Source organism: Rhipicephalus sanguineus, chromosome 11 (genome assembly GCF_013339695.2).
Source record: "Rhipicephalus sanguineus isolate Rsan-2018 chromosome 11, BIME_Rsan_1.4, whole genome shotgun sequence".
In the NCBI taxonomy this organism is placed as follows: domain Eukaryota; kingdom Metazoa; phylum Arthropoda; class Arachnida; order Ixodida; family Ixodidae; genus Rhipicephalus; species Rhipicephalus sanguineus.
In genome coordinates this window covers 24,429,527-24,457,156 of record NC_051186.1, presented here as the reverse complement: position 1 = coordinate 24,457,156, position 27,630 = coordinate 24,429,527, and the positions used below count along the sequence as shown (strand labels likewise).

General features: G+C 43.5%; 1 protein-coding gene across 3 annotated transcripts in view; it reads left to right on the top strand.

Annotated features, from left to right (window-relative positions):
• LOC119374636 (serine/threonine-protein kinase MRCK alpha) overlaps positions 1-25,996 on the top strand; it is a 207,893-nt gene extending 181,897 nt beyond the window's left edge. For 2 of the 3 annotated variants that reach the window (XM_037644806.2, XM_037644803.2), the window contains 5 exons: positions 1,390-1,658; positions 9,287-9,386; positions 10,979-11,042; positions 11,370-11,515; positions 21,265-25,996. In XM_037644806.2, coding sequence (XP_037500734.1) covers positions 1,390-1,658; positions 9,287-9,386; positions 10,979-11,042; positions 11,370-11,515; positions 21,265-21,414 — 729 coding nt within the window. In that variant the 3' untranslated portion in view covers positions 21,415-25,996. The remainder of the gene's footprint in view (positions 1-1,389; positions 1,659-9,286; positions 9,387-10,978; positions 11,043-11,369; positions 11,516-21,264) is intronic. The other variant, XM_037644804.2, reaches the window with a different exon arrangement.
• Positions 25,997-27,630: the final 1,634 nt, after the last annotated feature.

The window sequence follows — 27,630 nt, the reverse complement described above, 5'->3', positions numbered from 1 at the left end:
CAGTGGTTTAAGTTTTCAATAAGTGCCGGCAAGGTATCAGAACTTAAGTGTTATTTCTATCTATTAGTGATGTGAGAATAGTAATATGCTTCAATAAAACTTCTTCTCGGGATAGTTGGTGTATCCCAGACGTCATATTTTTAGCGGCGCTTGCCCTGTGCACTGTCTTCTTCTCTTCTCAGCCAGTTCGTTCTTTTTCTTCCTGTTTGCGCTAAAAATATGACGTCTGAGAATAGTAAATTTTAGGTTCGAAGCTAATAGTGATATGGTCAAATAATTTCGAATAAAATATTTCGAGCAGTACACATCACATATTATAAAGAAAAACGAGCATATTTGTCATGACCCAAATAACCTGCACAACATTTTTTAAGATTGGAACAAGGCATATGTGCGAATTTCATTCATTTTGGTTTGAAGTGAAGTGGAAGCAACTTCAAATACTAGTAGCAGAATTTGAATTTGAGTAGGGTGCAAGTGATAACTGGTGAAATACGCTGTTTTAAAATTTACTACACTTAGAGCATATAAACCCATATAACAAGCTCTTAAACTTAAAAAAATAATTAATCTGTGCCATGGTAATATGTTCATTTAACCTTGAAGTTGGGCTGCGCCGCATTGCGGACTTTTTTTTTTTTATGGGTGTTTTCACTGCATAGCATTCCTACGATACAGTGAAACCACCTTTACAGGGGGTTACATGTGGTCTAATATGCGCCTGTTCGTTCATTTCGAATTCGAAATTTCAAATAATTTAAATTTGTGCCGAAGCAGATTCGGATACTGTAATATTCGTTCAAATATTTGAAGGGCTTGAATATTCACACATGCCTATTATCTATATTCAACCCCTTATTCAAGCTAGCACATGGTTGCAAAGCTGGAATTCAAAGTATCGCAGAGTGGGCTGTAGTATTTTGTCCAAAATTTCAGTCTTTCTCATGTATTAAGTTCGTGGGGCCAGTGGCAGTGTGGTAGACCTGTATGAGTACACTGAAACCTCGATATAACAAACACGGATATAACGAAATATCGGTTATAACAAAGTAAATGAAGAATAGTCTTGCAATACATACAGTGTTAGAAATATATGTTTATAACGAATTTTCAGATATAACGAAGTTATTTTTGTGTAAGATGTAACTTCGTTATAATGTGGTTTGACAGTAGTCTGACGAGAAATACTTCGGTGTATGGGGAGTTTCATTATACTGAATTTCATCATATCGAGGTTGAACTGTATTTAATTGTTCTTCACTGTGTGTTGAATCACTTCAACCCCTGCCATATGCCATCTACTATAACATGGCCTCATAGCCTGTGTACAGCCTTGATACATATTTCATGCTCCACTGATTTTATGCCATTTCTTCTTTTTATTTTCAGACAAAGCCTCTGTGCCGCGATGGGCAGGTCTGCTTCACTCTTGTCACCGAAGCACCGCATGTGATCTACATGCACCCAATCCATAGGAGGGAGTATGCCGTGCGTGTCTGTGGGCCCACGGAATCGGGCTCCCATCGTCCCACCATGAGCGGAGGGGGCATGACACACGTGGCGCCCCCTCTGCGAGGATCCACCTCCTCCATGGCCGCTGCCCTTGTGACCCGAGCCAGGCGGAGGTTCTCTGTACGAGAAGCTGAGAAACAAAAGGCGTAAGCACCAATTTTGTACTCTTAAACAACTGAAGACACTTTCTGAAAAATCTGTCTTGTGAAAAGATATGTGTTGCATTCAGCAGCTGGTTTGCAAATGATATTGTAATTTTTTTGTCGTATATTCGTATTTGCTATGATCCAACAAAATATTAATGTACCTTGCAAATGCCACAGTATGCATCGAGATAGCTAGAGATGAAATATTCAGTTTGGGAAGTATTCAGTAAATGGTGACCCACCTAGTAGACCCTTTCAGATGCACAATTTATTGTTACTTACTGAAAGGCAGTGGCATTGATAGGGGATGCGTTATTAATTTATTATGCGCCATAACACCACTTTACGCTTTATTTTGCACTGCAAGGCACAATTGCTTACGTGCAGAGGAAATCACAATGTCAGTTTGGTTGTGTTCAATGCAAAGAAGCTGTACTCGCAATGAAATCCTCTGTGCCACACTCAGGTGAAAAAGAATTGCATCTGCAATGTAACACTTGCTACATTCAAGGGCTAAGTGCCCACTTTTAACTTGGTGAATACAGTTAAACCCAACGTTACTAGATCCTGCCAGTTCTCAAACTCCCATGGCGGCTGCCATAGATGCGTGGCCCCATTTCGTTTCCGCTCACCACACGGCGCGGCGGCCACGGTTAGCCCGTTGCTGTGCAGCAGGAAGCCGGCGGCGCGCGTTGTAAATGGCCGTTCTCTGCCTTGAAATACTCGTTCAATGCGTCTCAAATTTCTACTGCCATTAGGGACCTCTTCGAACAATTGGGTGATGCTTTATGTATTACATTACATACATTAGATTTCTAAATACGCATTATTTCAACTGTTATTATGAATGTTAACCTTAATTTTGTGTCTTCGAAATAAGTATCCTGTCGTTTTTTTTTATGAATCAGCTAAATTGCCACTTCTTTAATGCCTTGCTGTGAGTATCTACTTTAAGGTTGTCAACAAGTGCATTTTTTGTGTGAATTCTTGTCATGTTGCTGCTGCTATTGTATGGGGAGGTGGGACTAGTCAAGAGTGCCTTTAAGCAGCTTTTATTCCGCCATGCTTGCTACTTATGCATGTTTTGTGTTTATGTAGCAATAAACTTCATATATATATATATATATTTGTGAAAGACTTCGTACTACAATATAGGAAACAAATATTTATTTTACCCTGACAGTTTCGCCTGGAGGACCAGCCTTCTTCTTCTTCACTTACATGCTTTGAAGAAGGCTGGTCCTCCAGCCGAAACTGTCAGGGTAAAATAAATACAGTATAGACCGCTTATAACGTAAGTCGCCGGAGTCGCGAATATCCGCACTATAGGCGGTACCGCACTATAACCAAAACAACCTTCTTCAAAGGCTGCACTTGCGCAAAACGTGTTGAGCATGTAGCCTCGCGTGTCCGATAATCGACATATGCGATTTGGGGCGCTTACAACCACTTAAATGTCCGAATGTTCAAAAATTAACCGCCAAAGACCTGCATTGCCAACGAAATGAACACGGGGGAAAAAAGCAAACAAAACAAAGTGCCATCGCGGAAATTCGCCGACTACGTTTCAGGCCACCTCGAGGTATGCGCATTACACAAAACCATGTCGAATCGCGACCGAAATTTCACGTGCTGAGCGGTACCGATCGTTCATTTCACGGGCGCGCACGCGATGTCCAAGACATTGCAATCGAATCCGGAACCACAATTCGAGAGTTGCATGTGCCAACCATGCCCTCGTTTTCATTAACTATATGATTCTCTTCCCTTCAAGTGCAGCCATCGCAAAAAGTTTCGTTGATTCCGTACCAAACCGCAACTTTTATCGCCCGCGACCGCTACCGAAAAGCAACCAACGCTGATTAGGCCTAGCGTGCCGTTCAGCATGTTGTCGTGGGAAGTTTGTCCAAGACAACATGAAGATCGGACGTCGAAAAGATCGCACTCAAGCACTAACTTAAGAACAGCGCGCGTGATACGAAGTTTGTGTTCGCGGCCAGGAGATCAACGGCGACAAAAGCCCGCCAAGCTCGTTTAAGTCCGCGCAATGGCAGGAAAGCTCGCGTCATGAAGCCGCAAAACTTTTCAATTTGCGGACGAGGTCGCAAACGCGATATCTGTAGCAAGTGTGATAACGACGACGCTTTTCCCGACAGGAAACTTACTTTAAAGCGCACTTGATGAGGACGCGATCGTACGTTCCACGCGTAACGCGCTGCCGGCAAGCGGCCGCGGAGCCTTGCCGCCGCCGGTGCAAAGGCTACTCCGTCGCCTAGGCAACCACCATCCTTCCCCACTCGGCGAGCCCGCACAGCGCTGCCGCGGTCTTTTTCCTCCCTCCGCCCCTCGTTCGTTCACCGTGCGTGCCCTCGCCCTTCGTAACGACCTCGTCGCTCCCTCCCCAGCGGCGTACCTCCTTTGAGAACCGCACTCGCTACCGCGTTTGTCAGAAATATTTTCCCGCAACCGCATTATAAACGGTATTTCATCTTGGGGGACTGCACAATAAGCGGTATGCGTATACATGCGGTTCTATGGGAGGGTGAACGGGAGTCGAAAAAGACCGCATTATAACCGGTCCTGCACTATATGCGGTTACGTTATAAGTGGTCTGCACTGTATTTGTTTCCTATATTGTAGTACGAAGTCTTTCACAATTTTTATTACGGTAGCCAGAAGAAGTTCTCGTTATCCTATATATATATACAGTAGACTCCCGTTAAGACGAACTCGAAGGGACCGCGGTCATCTGTTCGTCTTATCAGGAGTTCGGCTTATCAGAAGTGCCCTCAAAAAGAGACATGTAACATGCCAAGTGCATCCAAATGTTACTTGAAAACACTGAATGCAGTAGACTTACAATGGGGGCAAAAAGACAAGAAAAAACATTTATTTGGCTCATACAGATAAAAACTATGCCTTCAAGCAGAGTATTTAGACGAATCTTACGAGCACCCGATTTCGCGTGTCCAAAAATAAAAATGCTCATGAAGATATGTGCTACCACATTTACATGATAAAACTGTAACACGCTCCTATGTTCACGATTAAAAAAAAAAATTAAGAGACAAGCACAATTTTTCTTCAAAGAACGTAAAATTTATTGTCCTGGCAGTTCCTTTTCTTCCGTGAGCCTGTTCTGCTGGCTCTAAGATCACTTCTGGATACGCCTCGGTCGCGTGTTGTTGCCTTGACAAAGTGATTATACGCTGAGTTGCTTAAGAAAGTCTGCAAGGTTCTCTTCGAGGTCCAGATATTTTCCCGTTTTCGGCCCGTAGTAACTTTTCCTGATCGACGTGCAGCTGAAGATATCCCATCGCGCTACTCACGGTCACAAGCCTCGCGCACACGAAAAAGACACAACGCAGCTTTATTCACTGTGCAAAATAGCCTTCCTTTGTCGTGCGCTTCCATAATCAAAGTGGCTCATCACAATTTGCACTTCACTGGGAACAGATACAACGCGCACAGGTGCTACGCGAACCAACGCAAATTGACCACAAAATACATGTGCTCGGCCGCCATTGTGTGATGGCGATGATAATGTACCTGACCCCTCTGACGGGAGCGCCGCGATCGTGGTTTCGGTTTCGTACTGGATTGTAATGCACAGACCATTTTTGTTCCTGTTGTTGCTTTTTTTTCCCCCACTCCCCTTGCGTTTGCCCACGGCGGAGGGGCTCCAAGCTCTTGTGTTCTTCTGTTCTCCTTTGTACTCCAGCTGGGAAACTGAAGAACGGGGGGAAATACAAAAGGACGCAATGGCTTGGGGGTCCAAGTTGTAAATCCCCCTACTCTTTTTGTTGCTTTCTTTGCTGATAAAGCGCACACCTGCCCCACGCACAGGCTGGGGGTGAGAGGGTATACTGGCTTTATCCGCTGACCGGTCTTCTTCGTTTATCTTGCGCCCTCCGCGTCGCCTTGCGCCCTCCGCGTCGCGACTTGCTTGAGTCTGCGCTTTTTTTTTCATCTTTTTTGCTTTTTCACGGTCGCCTGAATGCCCCACCAAGACTGCAGTGTTCGTTTTTCAGAATCGCTAGCGTTGTCGATCACCGCGAAAGTTCGTCTTAACAGAAGAGTACAGTTGGGCGGTTCGTCTTAAGCGAATTTTTTTTGCATAGGGTCTATGGGAAACCAAACAAATGGCCCCGTGTTGTTCGGTATAAGCGAGAATTCGTCTTAACCGAGTTCGTCTTAACGGGAGTTCACTGTATATATATGTGAGCGGAATGAAAAGCAAAGCTATAGCGGCGAAGCTGCCCGCAAACGTGCGGCCAATGTTTGCGGATATTCGTTACTGCAAACAAAAACTGAGCAAAAAAGAGGAACTTTTATTCTCAGTGCCGCGAAATGCGTTTATTGCCAAGGCCCAAGGCACACGCACACAATGCAAATGTTCAACGGCTTCACAATAGGCGAGCTTTCTTGGTGGCGATGGCAACTTTCTCGCGGGTTTGAAGGCGTCGGTTGACATCCCTGGCGTAAAAATGCATTCGTGTCACGATGAAAAATTACAGGACCTGACAAGTGAACGTGGGCTTGGCCAAGTGAGTTAGCATGTCAAACAAAGGTTCACTACTGTCCGTCGTCCCGATGTTTTCTGCTTCGTTGTTGCTATCACCAACTGCTGAAATCAACTGCTCACCTTGTCCTTTTCGACGCTTGCTTTTTGCCGGGGAGAGTCTGCGAGCCTTGCGTTTCCGTGTCGGTTTCGAAAGGTAGCTCGGGCAATTCGGAAACAGCCGAGGCACGGCGTCGTCTTTCAGTGCCCATTTGTTGCGCGGCATCGTTACCAGCTCACCACAAATGTTGTGCTCGAAGACTTTCAAAATGTCCCCATCGCGGAAGTGAAGGTCACAAACAGAACATGTGCTTGAAAGCTTTTTGTCCTGCCTGGGTACTGCTCGCTGCCATAGTGCAAGGCGTTCGGCGTCTCGGGGCGGCCTGAAAAAATGTATCTTCTCACCCAAAGGTAGAACGGAATCATACCCGCTTTTACACCCGGGCACGAAACAGCGTGGCATGGTTCATACACTTGCCAGCACGGTCCACAAACGTCTGCGGGTACTCGCGCAAACGTTACCAAGCACACTGCAGCGGGCTGTTTACAACGGTCGTCCAGCCGTCCATGTCTGTCGCGACTTGCCGCAACTTGCCGGGCAAACTCCGTCGCGCGCGCCCCCACGCGGAGCGCAACGGAACGGCGTCAGGCGGAGCTCCGCAGTTTGAGAACTGGCAGGATCTAGTAACGTTGGTTAAACCTGCCTATAACGAACCTCCATACAACAAATTCCTCAATATTACGAAGTTTTTCTATTCCCCGCCGTTACTCCTTAGAAGCACATGTATTTGCGACCTCTGTGTAACAATGTGGCTGCGGGAGACACCCTTGATATAGCGAATTTTCGTCACTGACAACCTAGGGATTTTGTCCTGAATTTTATAATTTTGGCGCGAGCAGGAGCCGCATGTATCTTCTGCTGTTACCCCGCCAACGAGAGCGCGAAGCGGTGGCGTTGCGCATGCCGCGCTCAAAGCCCCGGCGCCTGCGAGGTGAGAGCGAGCGCTCGTTTGTGCGTGCGGGTGTGCGCGAGGTGGGCAGGCAGGCCTGCGCTTCTCGAGCCGGCTTTCTTGCGGGCGCGTGCGCAGGCGTGCCCCCCCCCCCCTCCCTCCTTCCCTTCAAACGTCATCCAGCCATTCACGAGTGCCACCACGCTAACCTCGCCGGCTTTCTTAAAAAAAAAAACAAAAATTCTCCTTTTACGTTGGCAGCGCCACTCTTCGGTTGTTGCCGTATTCTCTGAACTGCACTTCAATAACGTGACGCCAGGTGACGCCATAAAAAAATATTCTTGCTCCGTGTCGTTACGCTTCGAGTTCGCGCCGCATATGTGGGGCTGGGCCGCATGTGGAGTTTGCTCTTCGTTTTCGACGCCGTGCACGTGTGCATGGTTTCAGTGCGCACACATGGAGCAGCCCCCGACGACGAGTAGCTTTTGCGATTTTTTTTTAATGCCGACAACTGTGTCGTACAAAATGGTACAAAATGTCCACAACCACGATGGCAACAATGGATCTTCGGAGGTCGACTCATCACTGTCGTCACGCGCTTTGCCGTCTTGCGCCGCGCCGCGGGTTCGCAAGATCGTGGCCTAGATTGGCTTCGGCAACGCAACGGCGCGTTACCAGAGCCAATTTCAGAGGCCACGGCTAGACGATGGTGGAACAGTCCTGTATTAGTGTCCTACGAACGTTCAGTATTGCAATCCCTCACAAACAAGCAATAGAGCAAAATAACGCAGTTTTTTGCCGCTAGATAAATGTTTTAGGTGAGCTCTGCCTTCAATTCCCCTTGTGTTTAAATTGTGCATTTCTTTTCCGAATTTTCGTGCTAAAACTGGATATAAGGAAAACCTGTTTATAACGAATTTTTTCGGGAATTTGTCAATTTTGTTATATCCAGGTTTAGCTGTATATAGTTATGTTCGTGCAAACAATTGTTCACGCACCTTCCAGTTTGACCGACATATTGTTTCACACATATTGGGAAAATCTCGTAAACAACACACTCGGCACATGCAGTGTATTGTGTGCGATATTTCACCTGGCATCCTTGCTCTGGCTTCTCTCGCTACATGGTTTCTATGGTGAGCTGGGATACTCTTCACTTATCCCTTCACTCTAGCACGTGTGATGTTTCAGATTGCAATCCCCTATTTGACCAGCCTCGAGTAGTAGGAAAGAGCTGTTCCCAGATAATGCGCAATATATTTGAGGCCAATGAGATTGCCAGATTCGGTACACAGTGTGTACGTGTGCCATCTGTTTCATTGACTGAAAAAGAGCTTCATTTTTTTATACTGTGTGCATCACCAACACAGATGATGTAGGCTAATGTTAGATACTTTTTGTCTTGCCTTTTGATATCTTCATGTGCCATTTCATAAGGTCATGTCCCCTTTATATTTTATTGCATTTCTGCAATAATCTTTCAGTGGTAAGTGAGCTCTTTGTCTATTGTCATTGTTCGTCTTTTGTCCGCACTTCTTCTGTGCGGGAAGTCTTTTATTTATTTATTCATTTGCGCAACAATACAAGATTGTCATGGTGCTTGCGGCAAGAGGTGACATTAAAAAAAAACTTCACCTGACTAGGCCTCTAGCACGATGTACCCATTCACTGCACAGAATAATGGCATGAGTATGGTACATGATACAAAACAAAAAGGTAACAAGAACCACCAACTTGCCCAAAGAATTACCCTCCTGATTTATTTCATAGTTGTGCGAAAGAAAATTGGACCCCTTAGCTTGCATGCAGCTCTTTAATTAAAGCCACCCTATTGAAGGGGAAAAGGATGATGTGAAAAGTGCGACTGGGTGATCTGCGATAGGCATGCTATGCAACAAGTGTACCATACCGAACCTGGTAACTCCTGCACCATGAACGTTGCTGCTAAGCAATCTTGTAGGCCAACTCTAAAATGATTTTTTAAAAGCTTTACTTCATCTATTCACTGGCAGTTGCATTTGGAAAGCACCCAAAGTGGGATGACCTGCTATATGTCAAACAGAAAATGTGCTGCTTTTAGCAAATGTTGGCCCCTGTTCTTGCACAATTTAATGCAGTGTTGACCGCCGATCAAGGATGATATCTGCACCATCCAACTTCAACCACATTCAACACATGGGTCCCACTGAGCTGCAGAAGCTTATTGATCTACCCACGGTGAGGACCTTACAAAATTAACAGAGTTTGTGGAGTAGTTTATAAAGTTTGTGGAGTTTTCTATAAAATTTACGAGGAAATATGGCACTGTTGCCAGTGAAAGCTGCAAGCATGGTATTTCAAGCAGCTCAGGACTGTAATTGGTTGTGTACAGATTAGTCCTTCTGATTTTAAACAGCTTTTGGCTTTGTAGGAAAAGAAGAGAGAATGTGCACAGGTAGGTACCATCACAAAAAAATAAAGTTGGAATGCTCTCCTCTCGATCTGGCCTGCTGGTGTGGCATTAATGTTTCTATGGCCTTTGCAAACTTGAGCATTTTACAACAAGATGTGCATTGTACATGCAACGATTCGCAAAAATCATTCCTGTGGACCGTGACTTATTCATGCCTTCAGAAAAATATGATTGCCTGGAATTTCGTAGTATAGTCGAGCAAGACAAAGCTGCAAATGTTCTTGAAGCCACCAACTGAAAAATAACAGAAATCCATGATTACAGTGGTAGCTGAACAATTAATTTCCCTCTGGTTATTTTAGTCGCAGGAACTTCACACTTAATGCAGAGAACCTTGCTCACTGATAGCTGATCACATGGGCAGGTTCGGTCCTTGTTGACGCTGACCAGCGTTGAGTGGAATGTTTTGTTTAACAAAAAACAGTGACCTCCGTTTTCCTTCTTGTTCATGGGAATGTGCAGGTTTTATGTGAACTTTCTCATGTCCAGTTGAACCCCTTTATAAGAGACACTGATGTGACAGACAATTGGGTATAGGAGACGCCAGTGTGCCTACATTGAAATAGTGGTTGGTAAGAAAATGCAAACACTGTACCCTGTTTATAAGAGACACCTCGTATAAAAGACAAGTATTGCTGCCCGGTGCATGTCTCTTATGAAGGGGTTTAGCTGTACACATAAAAAACTCACAGGGTCCCTGATGCATTCACCTAGGAGGACTTGAAGGCAAAAGCCAGTCTGTTCTTCTTCTTCTTCAATGGTGATAATGGCTATGATGACAGCACCGGATGGTTTTCGCCTTCAAGTCCATCCAGACAAATGGTCAAATGATCCAAGTAACAGTCAAGGCAATGATGATCATTATCCTGATCATTACAATCATAATCTATGATGATGATGCTTAAGGAGAAGAATAAAATTATGATTAAGGTGATGATGACTGCACCGGATGGCTTTTGCCATCCGGCGTGGTCATCATCACCAGTTTGGAGAATGAAGCATGGTTTGCACAGGAAAATAAGTCCAGCATAGTAGCTGTGTTCACCATGTTGCCAATTGGGTGGCAGTAGCTGGCAATTGAGCTGGCTCTGGGCTGGCACAACATGCAAGCTGGCGGATGAGGCAAAAGGAGGCACCTCAATCCAGTCAATGTGTTGGGATGTCTTTGCATGACATGTCACAAGAGTGTTAACGAGTTTGTGTTTTGGAAGGATAAAGACACTGTAGGGGTTTTCTGTTCTTAAAAGCCCCTTTTTTGTTCAAAGCATAAGACTACCATACTGTTTAGCAGTGCCTGTAATTTCTTTAGAATGTGAAATAGCTGAGGACTAAACAGTACTGTTCCTCTGCCCTACAGACAGTCCAAGGAGTTGCAGCCATGGAAGAGAAAAGAGCATGGGTCAAGTCTGTGAAGCCACCAGGTTTGTTCTTATCTTTGTGTATGCATATTGCAGCAGACATGTCCACCATGAGATTTGAAACTGTTGAGTGTTAGGCCTTGTTCGATGCTAGTCCATCTCATCAACATCTTCTTTCTCTTTCCTCTCTTTTCTCTGTGCTTAGTCATCGACCGCAGTACACTGGTTACAAGTCTCCCATAGCAAATTGCAGAGTTTTGTTACTTAAATTTCTTGGAGGGGTTGACATTTCATGCGTTAAAATTAACAGTGGAATGATTACTGCTTTAAAAGATGTCGGCACTTTTTTTAAGCATACTCTGGATTGATTCGCAATTTCTGGCAATGCAGTAGGTGTTCCATTGCAACCCAAGCGGCCAGCACCACTGGCACCTGGCACTGTACCTAGGACAGCTAAATCCTCACTGACTGCGTCACCTGACGGATCGCTGTCATCACAAGAACATGGCTCCATGCTTCAAGGCTCGGCACATGATGTGAGTTGCTCGGAATGGCTCTTGTGTCAACAGAAATATTAATTACGTAAACATATACAGTCAAACCTCGTTACAACGAACACCACATTAACGAACTTTTAAGAAATCCCGTGCCGACTGTGTATAGTTTCAATGTAAAAATATTTCACTACTACGAACTCCAGAATAACGAACATTTCAGAATAACGATCGTTATTTAATTCCCGTGTAATCTTAACAACACCTCAGTACTACGAACTTGCGAGGATTCTTCAGTGTAGCAGGCGACGCAGCGCGAAGAGCGGATGCCCTCCCGCAAAAACCTGAGATAGCGCGGGAGGAGAAAGACGTGGGCGGAGAACCTTTCTTTTTTTTTTTCCTCTGTTGCGGAGGCGACAGCGCATCAGGTTTTGTAAAGGCCCAACCGCATGTATTGCACGCGACTTTCGAGCGAAGGCGACTGCGACAAACGGGCTCCGTCGGACCGTCGCGCTGTCGCGACGGGAGCACCCACATGTTCGCGACAAAGTGTCACGGTTGCTCGATTGAAAACTATTGCATGCACGCAGGCAAATTACGAAAAAGAATTACAGAGTAGATGAATGACAACATGCCATAAAAGTGTTTCGTGACTTTCTTTTTTCGCAATCTTATGTTTAACTGCGACAGTAGTATCTGCTGTGATCCCATGGGGCGCCCGGAAGCGTAGGCTGCCTACGCTACGTCGCACTTTGCAAACTGCATTATGTTGGGGTTAGTCCACGAGGCGCATCTCGACAACGTTTCCTCTTGCTGTCATAGAACGTTTAAGAAAAGCCGCAGCGCCTCGCATCGTTGCTTCGTAGGGAGAAGGGCTACCTCACACGACGACGATGTTGACATTGCAGCAAGCTACCACCGAAACATCAAAACGAACCGTCGATCAAAATTAACGACAAAATACGGCCGCTGCCTCGCTCTCCGCGTGAGATGGGGCTGTAAAGAAGGTAGTCTATAACTTGCATTCCTTCAAGTACGCGCCGATTGGAAGCATCACGAGCAAATTGCAACCGAAGCGAGGGTCAGAGATGCTGCCATGTTGCCGGATATCGTCATGCTCACTTCCGGCCGACAAGCGATGTTTTCTGGCTTTCCAGAAACCTGCGATGCGACAAGCGACGGGGATGGATGGCCCTCCGCGACAGCAAATCCTGTCGGCCGTCGCTCAAAACTCGCGTGCATGCAGTTGAGCCTTAAAGGATTGCAGCGATGACATGGACGACGATGTCACGGTAGCGCCCGAAGATCGCGACGAGTCCGTGTCGGGCACAGATGCGTTGGACTACTTGAGGAAACTCCGCATATTCATAGAAAAAAGCGGAACAGCGACCAAAGTGGCGCATAAAAATGCGGACAGTCTAGAATCGTTCATGACGCAGAGTTTGTGCTGCACCCGTCAAAAAACGATATTTCAAATAACCCTTTCAGTCACGGTGTGTACAATTGTACACATCAACTTTGAAGTCGCATCACGTACCGCGTGTTTCTTCAAATGACCTGAAACTTAATTCGTGCAGGCTTCCTGAGTGGACAACTAGCGCTTATTTAACTTCATTATGTTGTATATTGCTGCAGATGATCACTATGCTAGAGACACTACCATGTTCAACGATAGTTCGACGTGCGACGTTCGAGGACCAACGTCAAGAGTATTTTTTATCATCGCTCGAAAAGCATACAACAAAAAACAAACTGTGCATGCATTTTGGGCCTAATAGTTGATTCCTTTTATGCAAGGATTGAAGCTGACTGATTGCGGAATAATTAGATATTTAATTCCACACTAATTAGCATTAATTACTGTAACTCACATAAAACAACAGATTCCTTCAGTTTATTTCATGGAATGTAATACTGAGTGCCTCGAAATCATGCCATGAAAATTTGATGCATTTGCAGTCAGTGCATCATAATTCGTGACAGAAAGGGTTAAACGTGCCTTGTCTGACGTTCACGTGTGCATTGTTGTGAGAAACGAGTTAAGGACGTACCGTTGCAGAGGTAGGACGTTTGCGTTACTGAAATTCTATTGTTATGGTAAATTTTTAGGCTTTCACTATAACGACCATTCAGAATAACGAACATTTTTCCGCGGTCCCCTGAAGTTCGTTATACCGAGATTTCACTGTATGCCTGAATATTTAAGTACTAGTTCGTGTAGATGAAACACTATAGTCTGGTTGCTATGGAATATTGTGGGACTGCTTGTGCTACATTCATTTTTTTAAAGACTGTTACTGTTTGCTAACTTTCTCAGAGCTGTTCCTAGGTAAACTTGTGTAAATGTGTAGTCAAACCAAGTTGCACTTTCATCTCTGTTCTCGCTGAGATCATTTGAAAACTTGAGTTTTTCATTTACTGGTCTAACTATCTGCACAAGCTGGTCAACTGGTATTGTGGATTTTCTCTTTAAGCAAGAGCCGGTTCCATGAAACTTGTCTGCAATATATCTGTGCCAGTGTTCCACATCAGGCATTATTGGCATAAAGAAGGAAATAAAGAACTGGTAAGAAAGAGAAGGAGACAGTGCACATGTCCTCACTCTTTCTTTGTTTCCATCTTTGCTCTAAAAATGCCGGATGCGAATCTGCAAGTGCAATGTTCCTTTTGCATGTGTCTATTTTCAGGCTCACATTGCCCATTTTCTGACGTGGCAAACTGCTGAAAGAAGCACACGCACATATCCACATATATAAGAGCTTCTTATATGCTTTCTTACAAAGGACTTTGATATTTTCTCTAAGGTGTATTTGAGTGACGATGATAGTGACAAAGAGCAATTCCTTAATAAGCATAAGTACAAATTTTTGTTTGAACATTGAGATTGGGACACTTGGTAAAATGTTTAGCAACATTTTACGAATTTAAAGCCTGCTGATGTGAGATATTGAATTTGATGCAGCATGGATCCACCGTACACTTTCTATAACTCTTGTACCACCCTCAGAAGATCAACCTGTTCTTCTTTGGTTGCATCAGTGATGCTTTTTGAGTGTGAAATAAGCTAAGCTAATCCCCTTATTTAGCATGCTTTTGTGGCTTTGCAGTATATGAGAGTTCTTTTGAACCGTGTGTAAGTGTGTAAATTTCCAGATTTGTTCTGCCGATTTGCTTATATGAGTTTGCATTTTAACTTCAAATTAAGGCTATTATTCAAGCTATGAGCTTTGCCGTATTGAATGATTCACAAACTTCACATTAAATTTTGTTAACTTAGTTTAATTTATATTATTGTCAAGCTGACTTGTTCAGTAGGCTATATGTACTCTGCAAGAATAATTAATGTCAACTCGCACTAAATAAAAACAATTGGCACAGTATTAGAACTGAAAGCTGAAGCACTTGAAGAACTCCGGTTACAGTCAAGTAACAGTCAAGGCAATGATGATCATTATCCTGATCATTACAATCATAACCTATGATGATGATTGCACTGAAGTATTAGAACTGAAGTATTAGAACTGAAAACTGAATTGGTACGCATTCATCTTTTAGTTGGCGCTGTACTCACAAAGAAGAGGACAAAGAAATGCACTGTGCATTTTTGAAGTATTGGTGCAACTTTGGTGCTTCTTAACAGTTAACTTGTTGTTGTTGTTTTTTTAAGGGCTGGTATGTACAATGACTCATTTTTTTCAACATCCTTTATAAGGAGGTGGGAGGCATCTTTTCTTTCATCTCTTTATTGTGGCTTAGGATTGAGTCCTTCTAAAGTTGCAAAAAAAGCAAATTTTTCACATTTCATCGAGCTCCTTAAAGGGACCCTGAAACGGTTTTGACGATTTTGTACGAAGACATTGAGCCGGTAGAGCAAGTCCTAAGGATCATTTACAGACCGATTTAAGCTCTGTGCGTAAACTGTGTAATTTATTACAAGGCTCTAAAGCTGCGAATCGCCACCGATCACAGCGGCTCAGCCAAACGCGTTTTCAAACCGCCCACTTCCAGTGCGCGTCGTATTGGAAGCGCGACGTCACGCAGGCGGCTGATCTGATTGGATATGTCCAGTACACGTCATTGAACCTCCTGTGGGCAGCGAGCGTCGTCTCGTCTGCCTGTGTTACAACGTGCTCCGTGTTGACGTGAGCTGAGCGACAGTGTTTATCTCGAGGTTTCTTTTCTTGGACATAATTAATTGCCCTAGCCGTGTTGTGTACCACATATCTAGTAATTGGTGACTTGTAAAGCTGCGACATCGTGCAATGTTCGTGAGGCATCTGGCGAGCGGAATCCCTTCAGCTCGTCGCTGCAATGAGCGTCGCGCTCTCGCTATCCGTTCAACGCCACGATCCACGTTTTTGTGGCTGTAACTTCCCCCTTGAAGACACAACCACATTGCCCGAGGTTACGCTTATCGGTGATCGTTCTCGAATTATTTTTGTTTGTCCGCATGCTTTTGCAGATTGTCGCCGTACAGGAAAATAAAATAAGATCTGCTGGTAGTGTGGCGGCACCTGTCGGAACAGATATCAACCACTCCGCGAGCTTCGTCTTTGTTGGGCCTCCGAGATTGCGCGCAACCCGTCGGCGCACAGTATCTGAGGCCATGACTGGGCGAAGCTCAAACCGTCGAGTGCGCTCATGAGAGCGCTGCGATCGCCGACGATGTCAGGGTGTCTGAGTTGAGGGTGCTAGGCAGTGGTGAGGAGGAGGGTATAGATATAAATTCCGTAGCGGCCTTGGTATACAGTGCGTCGCTTAATTTCTGGTGCGAATGATTTGGGGATGCTCGAGCCTAAACGCTGACAAAACTTCAAAAAACCGTTTCAGGGTCCCTTTAACACAAACTTCAGCCACATATACCTAGCCTCACTTGTTTTAGTACTGCATTTGTAGTGAAGGAACACAACTGGATGACGTTTTTGCTCACTATATTTACTAGCATGTTTCACATATTTCAAAAGTAGCTTGTTCTCTTAAATTATATATTTTAATTTAGATTTTCCTGTCTAGTATGTATAGAATACTCTGTCTTATGTGCTACTGGACATAACTTTATCTGTACCACCATAGTTCTTGTAAACATAAGCAAGCATGCTGTTTCTTTAACCTTTGTGAATGCAAGTTTTTATACAGTGCATGCTTAACATCAAGAACATTTTTTCACACAAAGCATGTCTTTTAGATCAAACAAAAAAGAAGTCTTTCTGTCTTAATGTCCCTTGTGTTTCATGTTGCAAGAATATATAATGAAGCCAAACTAAAATGTCTTTGGCCATGCTTTATTTCAATGAGTATTGTGCTACTGTAGCAAAACCAAAAATTTGATATTCAACCAAACCTAAACTAACCTATGTTCGCTTGCAGGTCACAATATGTATACCAAGGTGTCAAACTGAACTCGAACCTGAACTGAAAACTGAACTCAAACTGGTATCTTTGTTGAAACTGAACCTGAACTTGAACTGATATTCTCAGAACATGCCAGAACCCAAACATAGCCTAAACCGAAAAAAAATATATATATATATATCAGTTATTTCAAGGCATAAGCTATAACAGCCTTTGCAGTACACAAGGCGAGACTGTTTCGTATGGGTGCTCTAAATGAATCTGATGTGTTGTTGCATAGATGACCAGCTTCTGAAACACACGAAGGAGTGGTCACACATGCAAAATAATTACCTGCCATTGAGTTTGGATGCCTTACTGTCAAATGGATGGCAGGCTGTCAAATCACTCTCTCGAATTAGACAAAGGAAATTATTATTTCACCACTCTCAACATGTTTGTACTCATTCAAAATAATGCACCATGCTGTGGCCTTTAACTCAACAAGCACTGTACTCCACACTAAATGCATCTGTGTAGTACTGCCCTTCGGGTGTGATTTTAATGTTATCATGCGCCAGTTATGACACATGTGGTGTAGATGTATCATGTTATGCAAAGAGCCCTGTTGCCAAGCAGACTCTATCATTTTATTCTATCTAGTCGACGGTTATTTTTCTCCAACATTCCTGTTTCTACTGTTGTACCAACACTTAGCTTGATTGGGACCAGAAATAAATGTGCGAAAGAGAGAGTGCAGGGCTGGATGCCTCGGAGGGCCACACACGCTTGCCGTGCAGTGCCGTGCTCACAGGATGGCTGTGTTTTTGATTAGGCCTGCTGTAGCTATTTTGGCTAAGCCAATACTTATGCAAAAAGACCAGTCACTGCCAAGAGTTGCATATGTACAAGAGCAAGGCACGTGCCTTGCATTTGCCACTACACAAAAGAAAAGAACATCTATTGCTGCAACATGAACAATGCTGCCTGGAGTGCTCGAGCTTAGCACTTTTAAGGCCACAACACTGTGTAGCATGTTAAAGGTAAAGTTTAACGTGCCAAATTGGTTCATGAACTGGTTCAGTGTTGCAAAACTGGTTTGCAAACCACTATGAATTTTGATTTCGAGAACTGAACCAGAGCGAAGTTGGCTGCGTTGAAGCTGAAGCCAAACATAACTTATTCGTACAACACCTTTATGTATACTGGTAGCAAAAGATGTGAAATACTCTACAAGAGAAACTTGAAAGAGTGCACTGTCAGTGAACGTGCAAGTTTTGTCCAACTTGGCTAGCCTGCAGCCAGCAAGCCAATGTGTTACTCTAGTGTTATTTCACAGTTGCATATTAACAGAGTGAAGCACGTTAGCAGTTAAGCATCTGAAACTAATGTCATTTAATATTTCACTGGGTACCACTTTGAATGGTTTCCTGTCACTCTCATTTCATATACCATAACAGTGCAACACATGCAACAAACTAATGTCATTTAAGGGGAGATGCGGGCCGACGACACTTTTTTTTTTAATATTCATCCTAGAGCAATGACATTTGATGTATTTGTAGAGATTTTTATTCTGGTTTCAAATATATAATTAGTTTTCTTGTAAGTTGCATACTTTTTGTTCTGCACTATGGCAAATGTGTAAAACATAGGCCCTGTAGCCCCCCTATTTCGATCTTTAAACTTCTATGTATTTTGACAATTGATGGCTCATATTGCTCCAATTGAACTGTAGAGTGCCGAAAGCCATCCAGAAAGTGCATATAAAATATTTACTAGACGTGAAAAATTTAAACATGGGAAGTCCATATTAGCCAGACCCCAGTAAATGTTTACTTGCAAATTTTCTAATATGCATAACATAATATTGAGATTTCGAGCAGATAACGGCACTCCTCACACATTAGAGAAAATTTGGGCAAAATTTCATGCAGATCTGAGCACCAGAAGTGTCAAAAACAAAAGGGGCACGTTGAAAAAGTTGCCAAAAAGTGTGTTTTGAGAAAAACAAAGTTTAAAGTTAAAATTGGATTTTTATTTATGAAAGAGGAAACGAAATCCGATCAAAATTGCACACAAAAGAGGTAAATTGCTCTTCTGGTAGCCACTGCCACTAAAATGAGCCAGCGCCATAAGTTTCTCCTTCACAGCTCTTTCGAGCAGAGTAGCTATTGCGTGAGCTCCTGCTGCCGTAGGTTCTGCTTGCGATCGGTCCGTCACTCGCCGCCCCTACACTGGCATCCTCGCTCGAAGCAACTCGCCGCAACGTATACGTCATCGAAAGAATACTTTCGGGCCACTTGCTGTTCTCGCACTGCAGTTCCAGAAACGATGCCTTTGCATTTGTAAGCTGGTTCGCGGACGCGTATTCCCGAACGATGACACGTTGGACACACTGCACCGATCACGAGGATGTTCAATGCTGTTATGTCAGCGATCAAGGAAGACTCTTACCACCGTGATCTTTCTTCGTCGTCGAAGAGTACGATCTTCTCTTTGAGAGGCACTGAGATACTCGAACGCTGCGGCAAACTCGTCGGAAGCATCGCCCGGTCGCCGTCGCTAGCCGTTCGGCGAGTGTTTGGCTTCGATTTGGGCCGGCATCCTCGAAATTTGTTCACCGAGCGATACTTCACTGGCCGGTGACTGCGCTTGCTACGGTTCTCTTCGTCCATGATGAAAATAAATACGCGAGAGAAACGTTCAGCTGCGCAGCTCAATGAAACACGGACCCTGCAAGCAGGCTTCACAACACGCAAGGCTTGCAGCGGCCAGTGGCGAACCCCGATCCGTACCACGTTATTTAAAAGCCAGTCGCAGCGCTTGGAAAGCGCGGCAAAAATGTTTTCTTTATTATTTCTTGCGCTTCTGCAGCGCGGGAAACCGTGGTTATTTGAAGATCTCCTCATGCGGTCCCCAATGGCGAGCGGCCGCGCGTTATCGGCCGCGAGGCGCTAGAAGACGTCACACTTTCGGTCAAGATTAACAGCCACCTTGTGCTCTTTAGACGCAATTTTAACGCATTTCCAGTTGAGTCTCGACTTTGATTTTTATTTTCGGAACAGTAGAGATACTAATCTTAACAAAACAGGTGAAAACAAAAAATTGATAATTTTTGAAAAAACTCGCATCTCTCCTTAATATTTCACTGGGTACCAATTTCAATGGTTTCCTGTCAGTCTCATTTCGTATACCATAACGGTGTAACACATACAACAAACTATTGTCATTTAATATTTCACTGGGTACCAACTTCAATGGTTTCCTGTCAGTCTCATTTCGTATACCATAACGGTGTAACACATGCAACAAACTAATGTCATTTAATATTTCACTGGGTACCAACTTCAGTGGTTTCCTGTCAGTCTCATTTTGTATACCATAACGGTGTAAGACATAAACAAACTAATGTCATTTAATATTTCACTGGGTACTAACTTCAGTGGTTTCCTGTCAGTCTCATTTCGTATACTATAATGGTGTAACACATGCAACAAACTAATATCATTTAATATTTCACTGGGTACCAACTTCAGTGGTTTCCTGTCAGTCTCATTTCATCAACCGTAACGGTGTAACACATGCAACAAACTAATGTCATTTAATATTTCACTGGGTACCAATTTCAATGGTTTCCTGTCAGTCTCATTTCGTATACCATAACGGTGTAACACATACGACTTACTGGCAGTGTTGCGAGATGCCTGGTAAATGCCAAGCCACCGTTCCTTCTGCTCAGCAGCAGTTGCTTTGAGTGCTTTGAAACTGACAGCTTCTTTAGCATAAACATGTACGTCATTTTTTTCTACATTAATACCAGCACTGCACCGGTATAACGTTCAATGTATCTTCACCATATCACATGTGCTTAAGATATCATGTTGTAGGTAATTTTGTTATATTTGTGTTTGAGTGTACGCTTTCAAAGGTACACTAAAGAGAAAAGCTATTTTTCTCATATGTAGTTCTGACACGACCATGTAATTGCCACACCAGCTCACCATGATGTCATAGATTTTGACGGTGTCTGCTAGGGACTACGCAATTTTTTATTGGTAAAAATGATTTACATTGTGTTCTAAGGGGGACTAGCAAGTTTGAGTACATTTCATTGAACCAATGTGGCCAAAATACTTGTGACATCACACTGACATTCGTGTGCTGAAGTTTTGGTGCAAAATTCAAACATGAAACTTTGAGCTTCGTTTCCTCTTCTAATATTAACCTATAATGGCAAAATTAATGACAGTAGAGTTCTGAAAGAATAATTTATCTGTCCATGTTTTACTTTAGTGTCCCTGTAAAGGAAGCAGTTGAACTTTTGGGCATCTTCATGTTTCTCGTGTTGTTTTTGCTGCCAAGATGATTGAGTTCAGGACTTTGTGCACCGCCTGTCCCCATCTCACAGCATGCGTCTTGTTTCTTTTCCCATCTCCCCGTGCGCTCAATCATGACAGGAGTCGAGAGGACAGCAGGCCAGTCCACGCCACTCGATTGCCTCCAACAATAGCTCCAACCTGAGCACCCCACCGAGTCCCGTCGACTTGGGCCTCGGACTGGAAGACCCGCGTGAACAGTTCTCCTCCAGCTACGAGTCTCAGAGCTAAGGCCACGCTGCGGTCTGACGTCATCTATTCAGTCGGCAATGTCACCATCTGCTACATCATTAGTTGTCTCTGGTTCCAGCACCATGGCTGCTCACGGGCACTTCTGTTTTATTTGTGTGTTTGCGCACACGTGTGTAAAAATGTGATGAAGCGCACTGTTCCTTTTAAATTTGTTTGTTTTTGCTCAGGTGAAAGCAGGCTACGGGTGGCCACTGAGGCTTGTCTTTGCACCAGTGCTGTATCAATGACACATACTGAGACACCAATGTCTTCATACTTTTTAGTGGCCATGCCTGTTTCCAATACTGTGGTTCTTATTTTGTAACTTGGTTGTTGACTGACCTTGCATTCAGACTTTTGACTTGTGGTGCTGATAGCATCCTCTGGCAAGCTTGACGAAGTGCATGGGAGCTGTTCAATGGCTTGCCAAGGAGGCAAAACCTCTACACTTGAACATGCTTGCTTGAAGGGCACCAAGTTGCAACTAAAGGGAACTTCAGTGTCTCCACAGTGATGCCAACAGGCTCGTGTCGCAAGTATTCATTTTCAGGAAAAATTTGTGAAACTGTTTTGTGACCTAAGACGAGGCAGACGTGTGACGTAGGCAGAAGTGCATACAGCCAAACGACATGAGAAGCTTATTTTTTTTCTCTAGCAACTCGTTTCGAGCACCTTGCCTGTTCTAAGCGTGTAAGTGCTTCTTTAAGGCCTTGCTCTTTTCTGAGTTCAAGCGTTACACTAGCACCAACATCAGAATGCTCAGGTTACTACGGAAACCCCACTATAGTATGTCTTTCAGCATTGTGTTTGGCACTGTCATGCGCATAAAGGCTTCTCAGTCAGAGCCTAAACTGGAAACGTACTGCAGCATGTTGCCTTGCATACATCAGGCAGTGGTTTCTGTATAAATTAACTTAGTACCCATAGTTATACACAAACTGTTAAACATTGTGTGCATGGTGTTGTCTTTCTGTTCCTCTGTTGGCAAGATTAGTGTATAAAACATTTAGTAGCATTTACTATTAGCTCTAAAAACAGACGCTGGCATTTCTTCTCCTTCTTTAATGTGCACATAGAGATTATATATAGATGTATCTTTGAAAAGATACAAAATTCAGTATGATGGAAATCGTTTAAAGGCAATGAACACACATCTGGTGATTGCAAGTCGTCTTGGATAACGCCAAGCATTGCAGCTGCCCTTTAGTTAGCACTGAAAAACGTTATCAGTGGTCACTGTACTGAGAGTGCATGTAGTGTTGATGTATCGTCCACTAACGTGAACAGTATGAATATTATTGAAAGCAAGAATAAACTCTTTAATCTGTGGTACACATCAGTGGCTAGGAACACAGAGCACTTAATTTCTTGCCAGTTAAACTTCACGTCATGATGGCAGATTCGGCGTTATGTGCAACTGAAGCTATGCGTACTTTGAGATGGGTATTAAGTCACTGCAGTGGCAACACATTATTATTCCGTGCCTTTTTTTTTTCTTATTTGATTCTTACCTAACATAAGCTTCTGAGGTTCTTGCCATAAAACAGGTGATGTGCCAACAGGAACCAGCAGAATTGCTGCGATAGCATTATCATGGCTGAATTTTGGTAAAATATTTATTTGTCCCACATAAAAGGGCTTACATGCAGTGCTGCAACTTGCTGCAGTAACTGTGAGAATTACCCGTCTGGCTGCACTTCTAAGAGGTTAATGAGTTTTGTATAATCAAATTAAGGTTAGATAATGAGGCCAAGATTAGGGTTGGCTGGCATTACAGCAGCGCTTCTCTGAGAAGTGCTTTAGATGCTACGTTTGTTTCATTCCAAAGTCGGAATTTCTTGAGTAACATGCACTGAAGCATTGTCACGACTTTTGCTTTTATTATGACAAACAGTAGTATATACTGTGTTGGGAGAGACAAGCACTGCATCAGTTTTTTAAAGAGTTATTTGTCAAGGCAGAAAGGTTTGACAGGTATTTTGGTATAGTACTGTGCGGTGTTCATTGAAATGTGTGCTTTGCAGGGCTTTTATGTAAAACCTTTCCCATACGTGAGGGCGTACTGCTACCTCTGACGTTTGTAAATAATGCCTAGCATTGCCGCCAGTTTTTCTTTCTTTTTTTTTTGTAATCTGATATCAGGGATAAGGGCACACCTTTGCTTTTTTGTGTGTGCCAATATAACTGTAGAGAACAATCAATTTGCCACTACAGAATCCTGTTGTCAAATGAAACTACAGTCAAACCTCGTTGAATGAAGTTGCATCTGGCATGAAAATACCTTGGTTATATCCAAAATTTGTTATAAACGTTGTTTACATGCTAATATCAGCGTGAGACATTTTAAGTTTGCGTTATGTCCGTTATATTGAGGTTTAACTGCAGTATAGAGATGTATTTTTCACACTTGCAAGCTTTTGTGGGACACTCTTATGGTGGAGCACAAAACTGGTCGCTTCTAGTAGCCGCTGAAGCTTATCCATCCTCTGCTGCTGCAAGTGCAGTTTATGTGAAACATGAGCCGTGCATCTTGAATTGGTGAAATCACAAAAGTGATGACAAATATGGTTCTGATTTCTGAAAATGTCCGCCCTAAATTAACAACTACGCGGAATTCAGAAAAATGGACAAAATATACTGCAGTTTTGAAAGTTCAGGATTTTAGAGATAAATCAACATCATGTTTCTTTGAAACTCCAGAGGCAGGGAAATGAAGCTTGATTCCTTCGCATACCTGGCTGTGGAGAGGTGCAGTTGACATCAAAAGTTTACGGGCCATGAGAGGTAATATTTATTTCTAGCAGTTTGTGACCATGGCAAATAGACCTATACAGTACTATATTGTTTGCATAAACTACACACAAGCTGGGAATTTGAATAATATAAGGATACAGAAATATTCAGCTTTTCACAGATTTTATGGTCTGTAAAATTTTGATGGAGACTGTGGAGATCACACCCTTTGATTTTCAACTGTACACCTCAGCTGCGATGGAAATCTTCTGCTTTTAGTATCGTTTTGTTGTTAGCTTCTGTTCTTTTAGCCTTTTGTGAGCAGCTGTGCAGTATTTGCGAAAGGTATTGAAACTGTTATGCATGTAGAACACATAGTGGCCAAGAGCTAAGGAGAGTTAGGAGCTTTGTTTCTTTCGACTACTGCATGCATGGAGCTGTCCTATGGTGCTTTTGTACACTGTCTTTCAAAAGTACTGTCAAGGCGTGTGCAAGTGTCTTCGATAAAGATGATAGGACTCACAATGTTGGCCACAGAAATCCTTCAGAGATTACTCAATGAGACTATTTATTCAGGTTTCTGTATGCTGCTTGCATCTGTAGTGGTGTTTTTCCACCAAGTTTTCACCACCAGATGGACCTGCACAGCGCTTTGTTTCCTTCTGTTCATCGTGTGCTTGGGCTGCTGCAACATGTGCCATCTGGCAGCCCCCCATGTTTACATTCTTTTGCAGTAAAACTGCTGCTTCCAAGAGTGGATTCCCCTGGTTTTGTTGGTGCACTTAGCCAACCCTCTGCACTTTGTCTTTTGCAAGCTATGCTATTGTATTTAAGATCATGTTGCCTGCGCACAGTGTTCTGTGTGGGGACAATCAATGCTCTCTTTTGACGCTATGTGCAAAACAAGGATTCAAGTAAAGAAGCACACACTCTCACCAGTGCTAGACAGCACATGTTGCATATGTGTATAGCCTTTTGAAACAACGTTTGTTTTAATTTATTTCAAGACCACAGCCTTGGAGGAGTCTAAAGAGTGAGCTGTGCAATGTTGGATGTCTGCCTCGCCCCTTGCAAAATGAGGAGCACTGTTTATTGTATTGAGTATTCTATATAAATATAGGCCTTCTTTTAAGGTTAACGTATGTACATTGCTTTGGCCTTGTTGGGAGAACCTGTATTGCTTTTTTTTTATCGTTTTTTTTTCCAGAGTACAAAGTGAGGACTGTAAGTGCTGCGGGTGCTAACAAGAGGCAATGAGTTGCAATTTATGCGAGATTGAAATGGTGAAAAGACCATTCATTCAATCAATCACGAGACTCAAGTCTTGGCCAAGGTGTTGATTACATGCTGTTTGCTTATGTGTGCTGTGTGGTCTTGGTCGCTTTGAACGGTATGATGTCACGAGGACACCAGGAAGTGTGGCCAACTCACAATATTGAAATATTTCTCTGAGGCCACATTTTGTAACGATTCTTTTTCTTTTTAGAATCTTTTCCGTTTTTATCCTCAGTTATGCCAAGTGAGCGATTCCGGAAAAGAAAGACCAACATGTGATGTGGTGGTTTACATGCGTTAACATCTTTGGGTGCTCGGCCACGTATGTGTGTGCACACCAGTATCAAAATGTGAGACGAATGGATTGCACTAATCGTTACAAAATATGGCCCCTGCTTGCCTTTTATCTCTCTCTGCGTGCATTTCCATGATATTTCTCTGCTACCACTGTTGCATAAGGAGCGCGTTGCTGCCTGCTCTGTCAGTAGAAATTGCCAATTCACAAACATGCGTGTACATATATGTAAAACATATGATGATAGTAGTAAAACCAAATATGGTTCTCTTTTTAAAACGTGTCTGTGTGTTATATTCTTCTGGAATACTTTGCTGGTGTTCGTGTGATATTTTAACAAGCACGGCATCAAACACGTGTTCTACAGTAGACTTTTTGAAAAAGTCCCTGCAACCCCTTTCTTTAAGTTACCATAGAGTGACCTCACTATTTTAACCAGCTGCCTCTAAAATATCCTGCCAAAAACTTTTTCATATCTGTCCCAAACCATGAATGGGATGCAGTCGTTGGGCAGGTTCCAAGGACTGACATATCGGTCCCCCAAAATTAGCCATAAAAGCATGGGCAGAGTAGGCTGACCAATCACGAAATGTTGATTAAGGCACCGCAAACATTTCACATACATGCACATGCTGTGTTGTGGGTGGCAGTCCCGGCGCAGCAGCAGTCGAGGAAGACCGGCAAAGACTGACGCGACCAGCGGGGACGCCGATCTGCCACAACACGCGGTTTGGCGCGAAGCGCCGAAGAACGAAACGTCTGCACTCTTCACGCACTGCGTTTATTTACACGTCGCCTGTTGAACATGAATGCCAGAGCGGCGCCCCCTGGCATTCTTACAGAACAATTGGGAAACCGAAACTAGTGAATACACATCACAAACAATTGTGAAACCGAAACTGGTGAATACAGTCACAACACAACAGCACACTTTGCTGGTTTTATCACAATAAAACTTTTCGTCCACTTTACTTTCTTCACATTTATATTTACTACAAATAACATCCCCTGTACTTTCCTTGGCTTGATTATCTGTTGGTTGTCATTAATGCTGTGTTTAACGAAGAAGACAAGTAGGCATGTGCGAATATTCAAGCACTTGAATATTCGAATGAGTGTTACAGTATTTGAATTCGCTTCGACACAAATTTAAGTGGCTTGAAATTTTGCAATATTCGAAATGAACGTATTGGCATATATTGACCGCATGTAACCCCCCCCCCCCTGTAAAGGCGGTTTCACTGCAGCGTAGATGTGCCATGCCGTAAAAAACACCTATCCAAAAAAAATCTGCGCTGCCATGAAGACCCACTTCAAGGTTAAATGAACATATTACCCTTGCATCGATTAATTATTTCTTAAAGGAACACTAAAGGCAAATAACAATTTATGTCAGAGTGAAAGCTCAATGTATGACAAGGTCTAAAACGGCAACATTATCAACAGCAGTGCCCTACTTACCGAGAAATTAAGCTAAATGTTTCACACGATGAGCGCCACAAGTGGGACATTTTGGAAATGATCCCGATGACGTGAGAGAGTCCGACTACAATTAATCACTCGTAATCAAACTAGCTGCAATAAAAAATAGACCCTTCCGTGCATCAAGAGACGTAATAAAATGCTGCTTGTTCGTTTCTGTTTGATTCATGGAAAAAAGCACCTCATTGGCGTTGTCGTGGGGAACGTCACGCGTGGTTCAAAGGTTCCGTTTTCGCCGAACTGCGCTTCGCCCGGCGCCCTGCTTCGCTCACGCGGTCGCGTCTCAGTGGTAGTTTCGGTATCGCGTACTGCCGCGTGTGTTTTGCTCGCTCATGAAAGTCGCTCTGACAGAAAGTTCGACAAAATGCCACATGCATGCGATGTTGCCGGATGCCCGGATGGTGCACTCCGCCAGTGCACGCCGCCGCGCA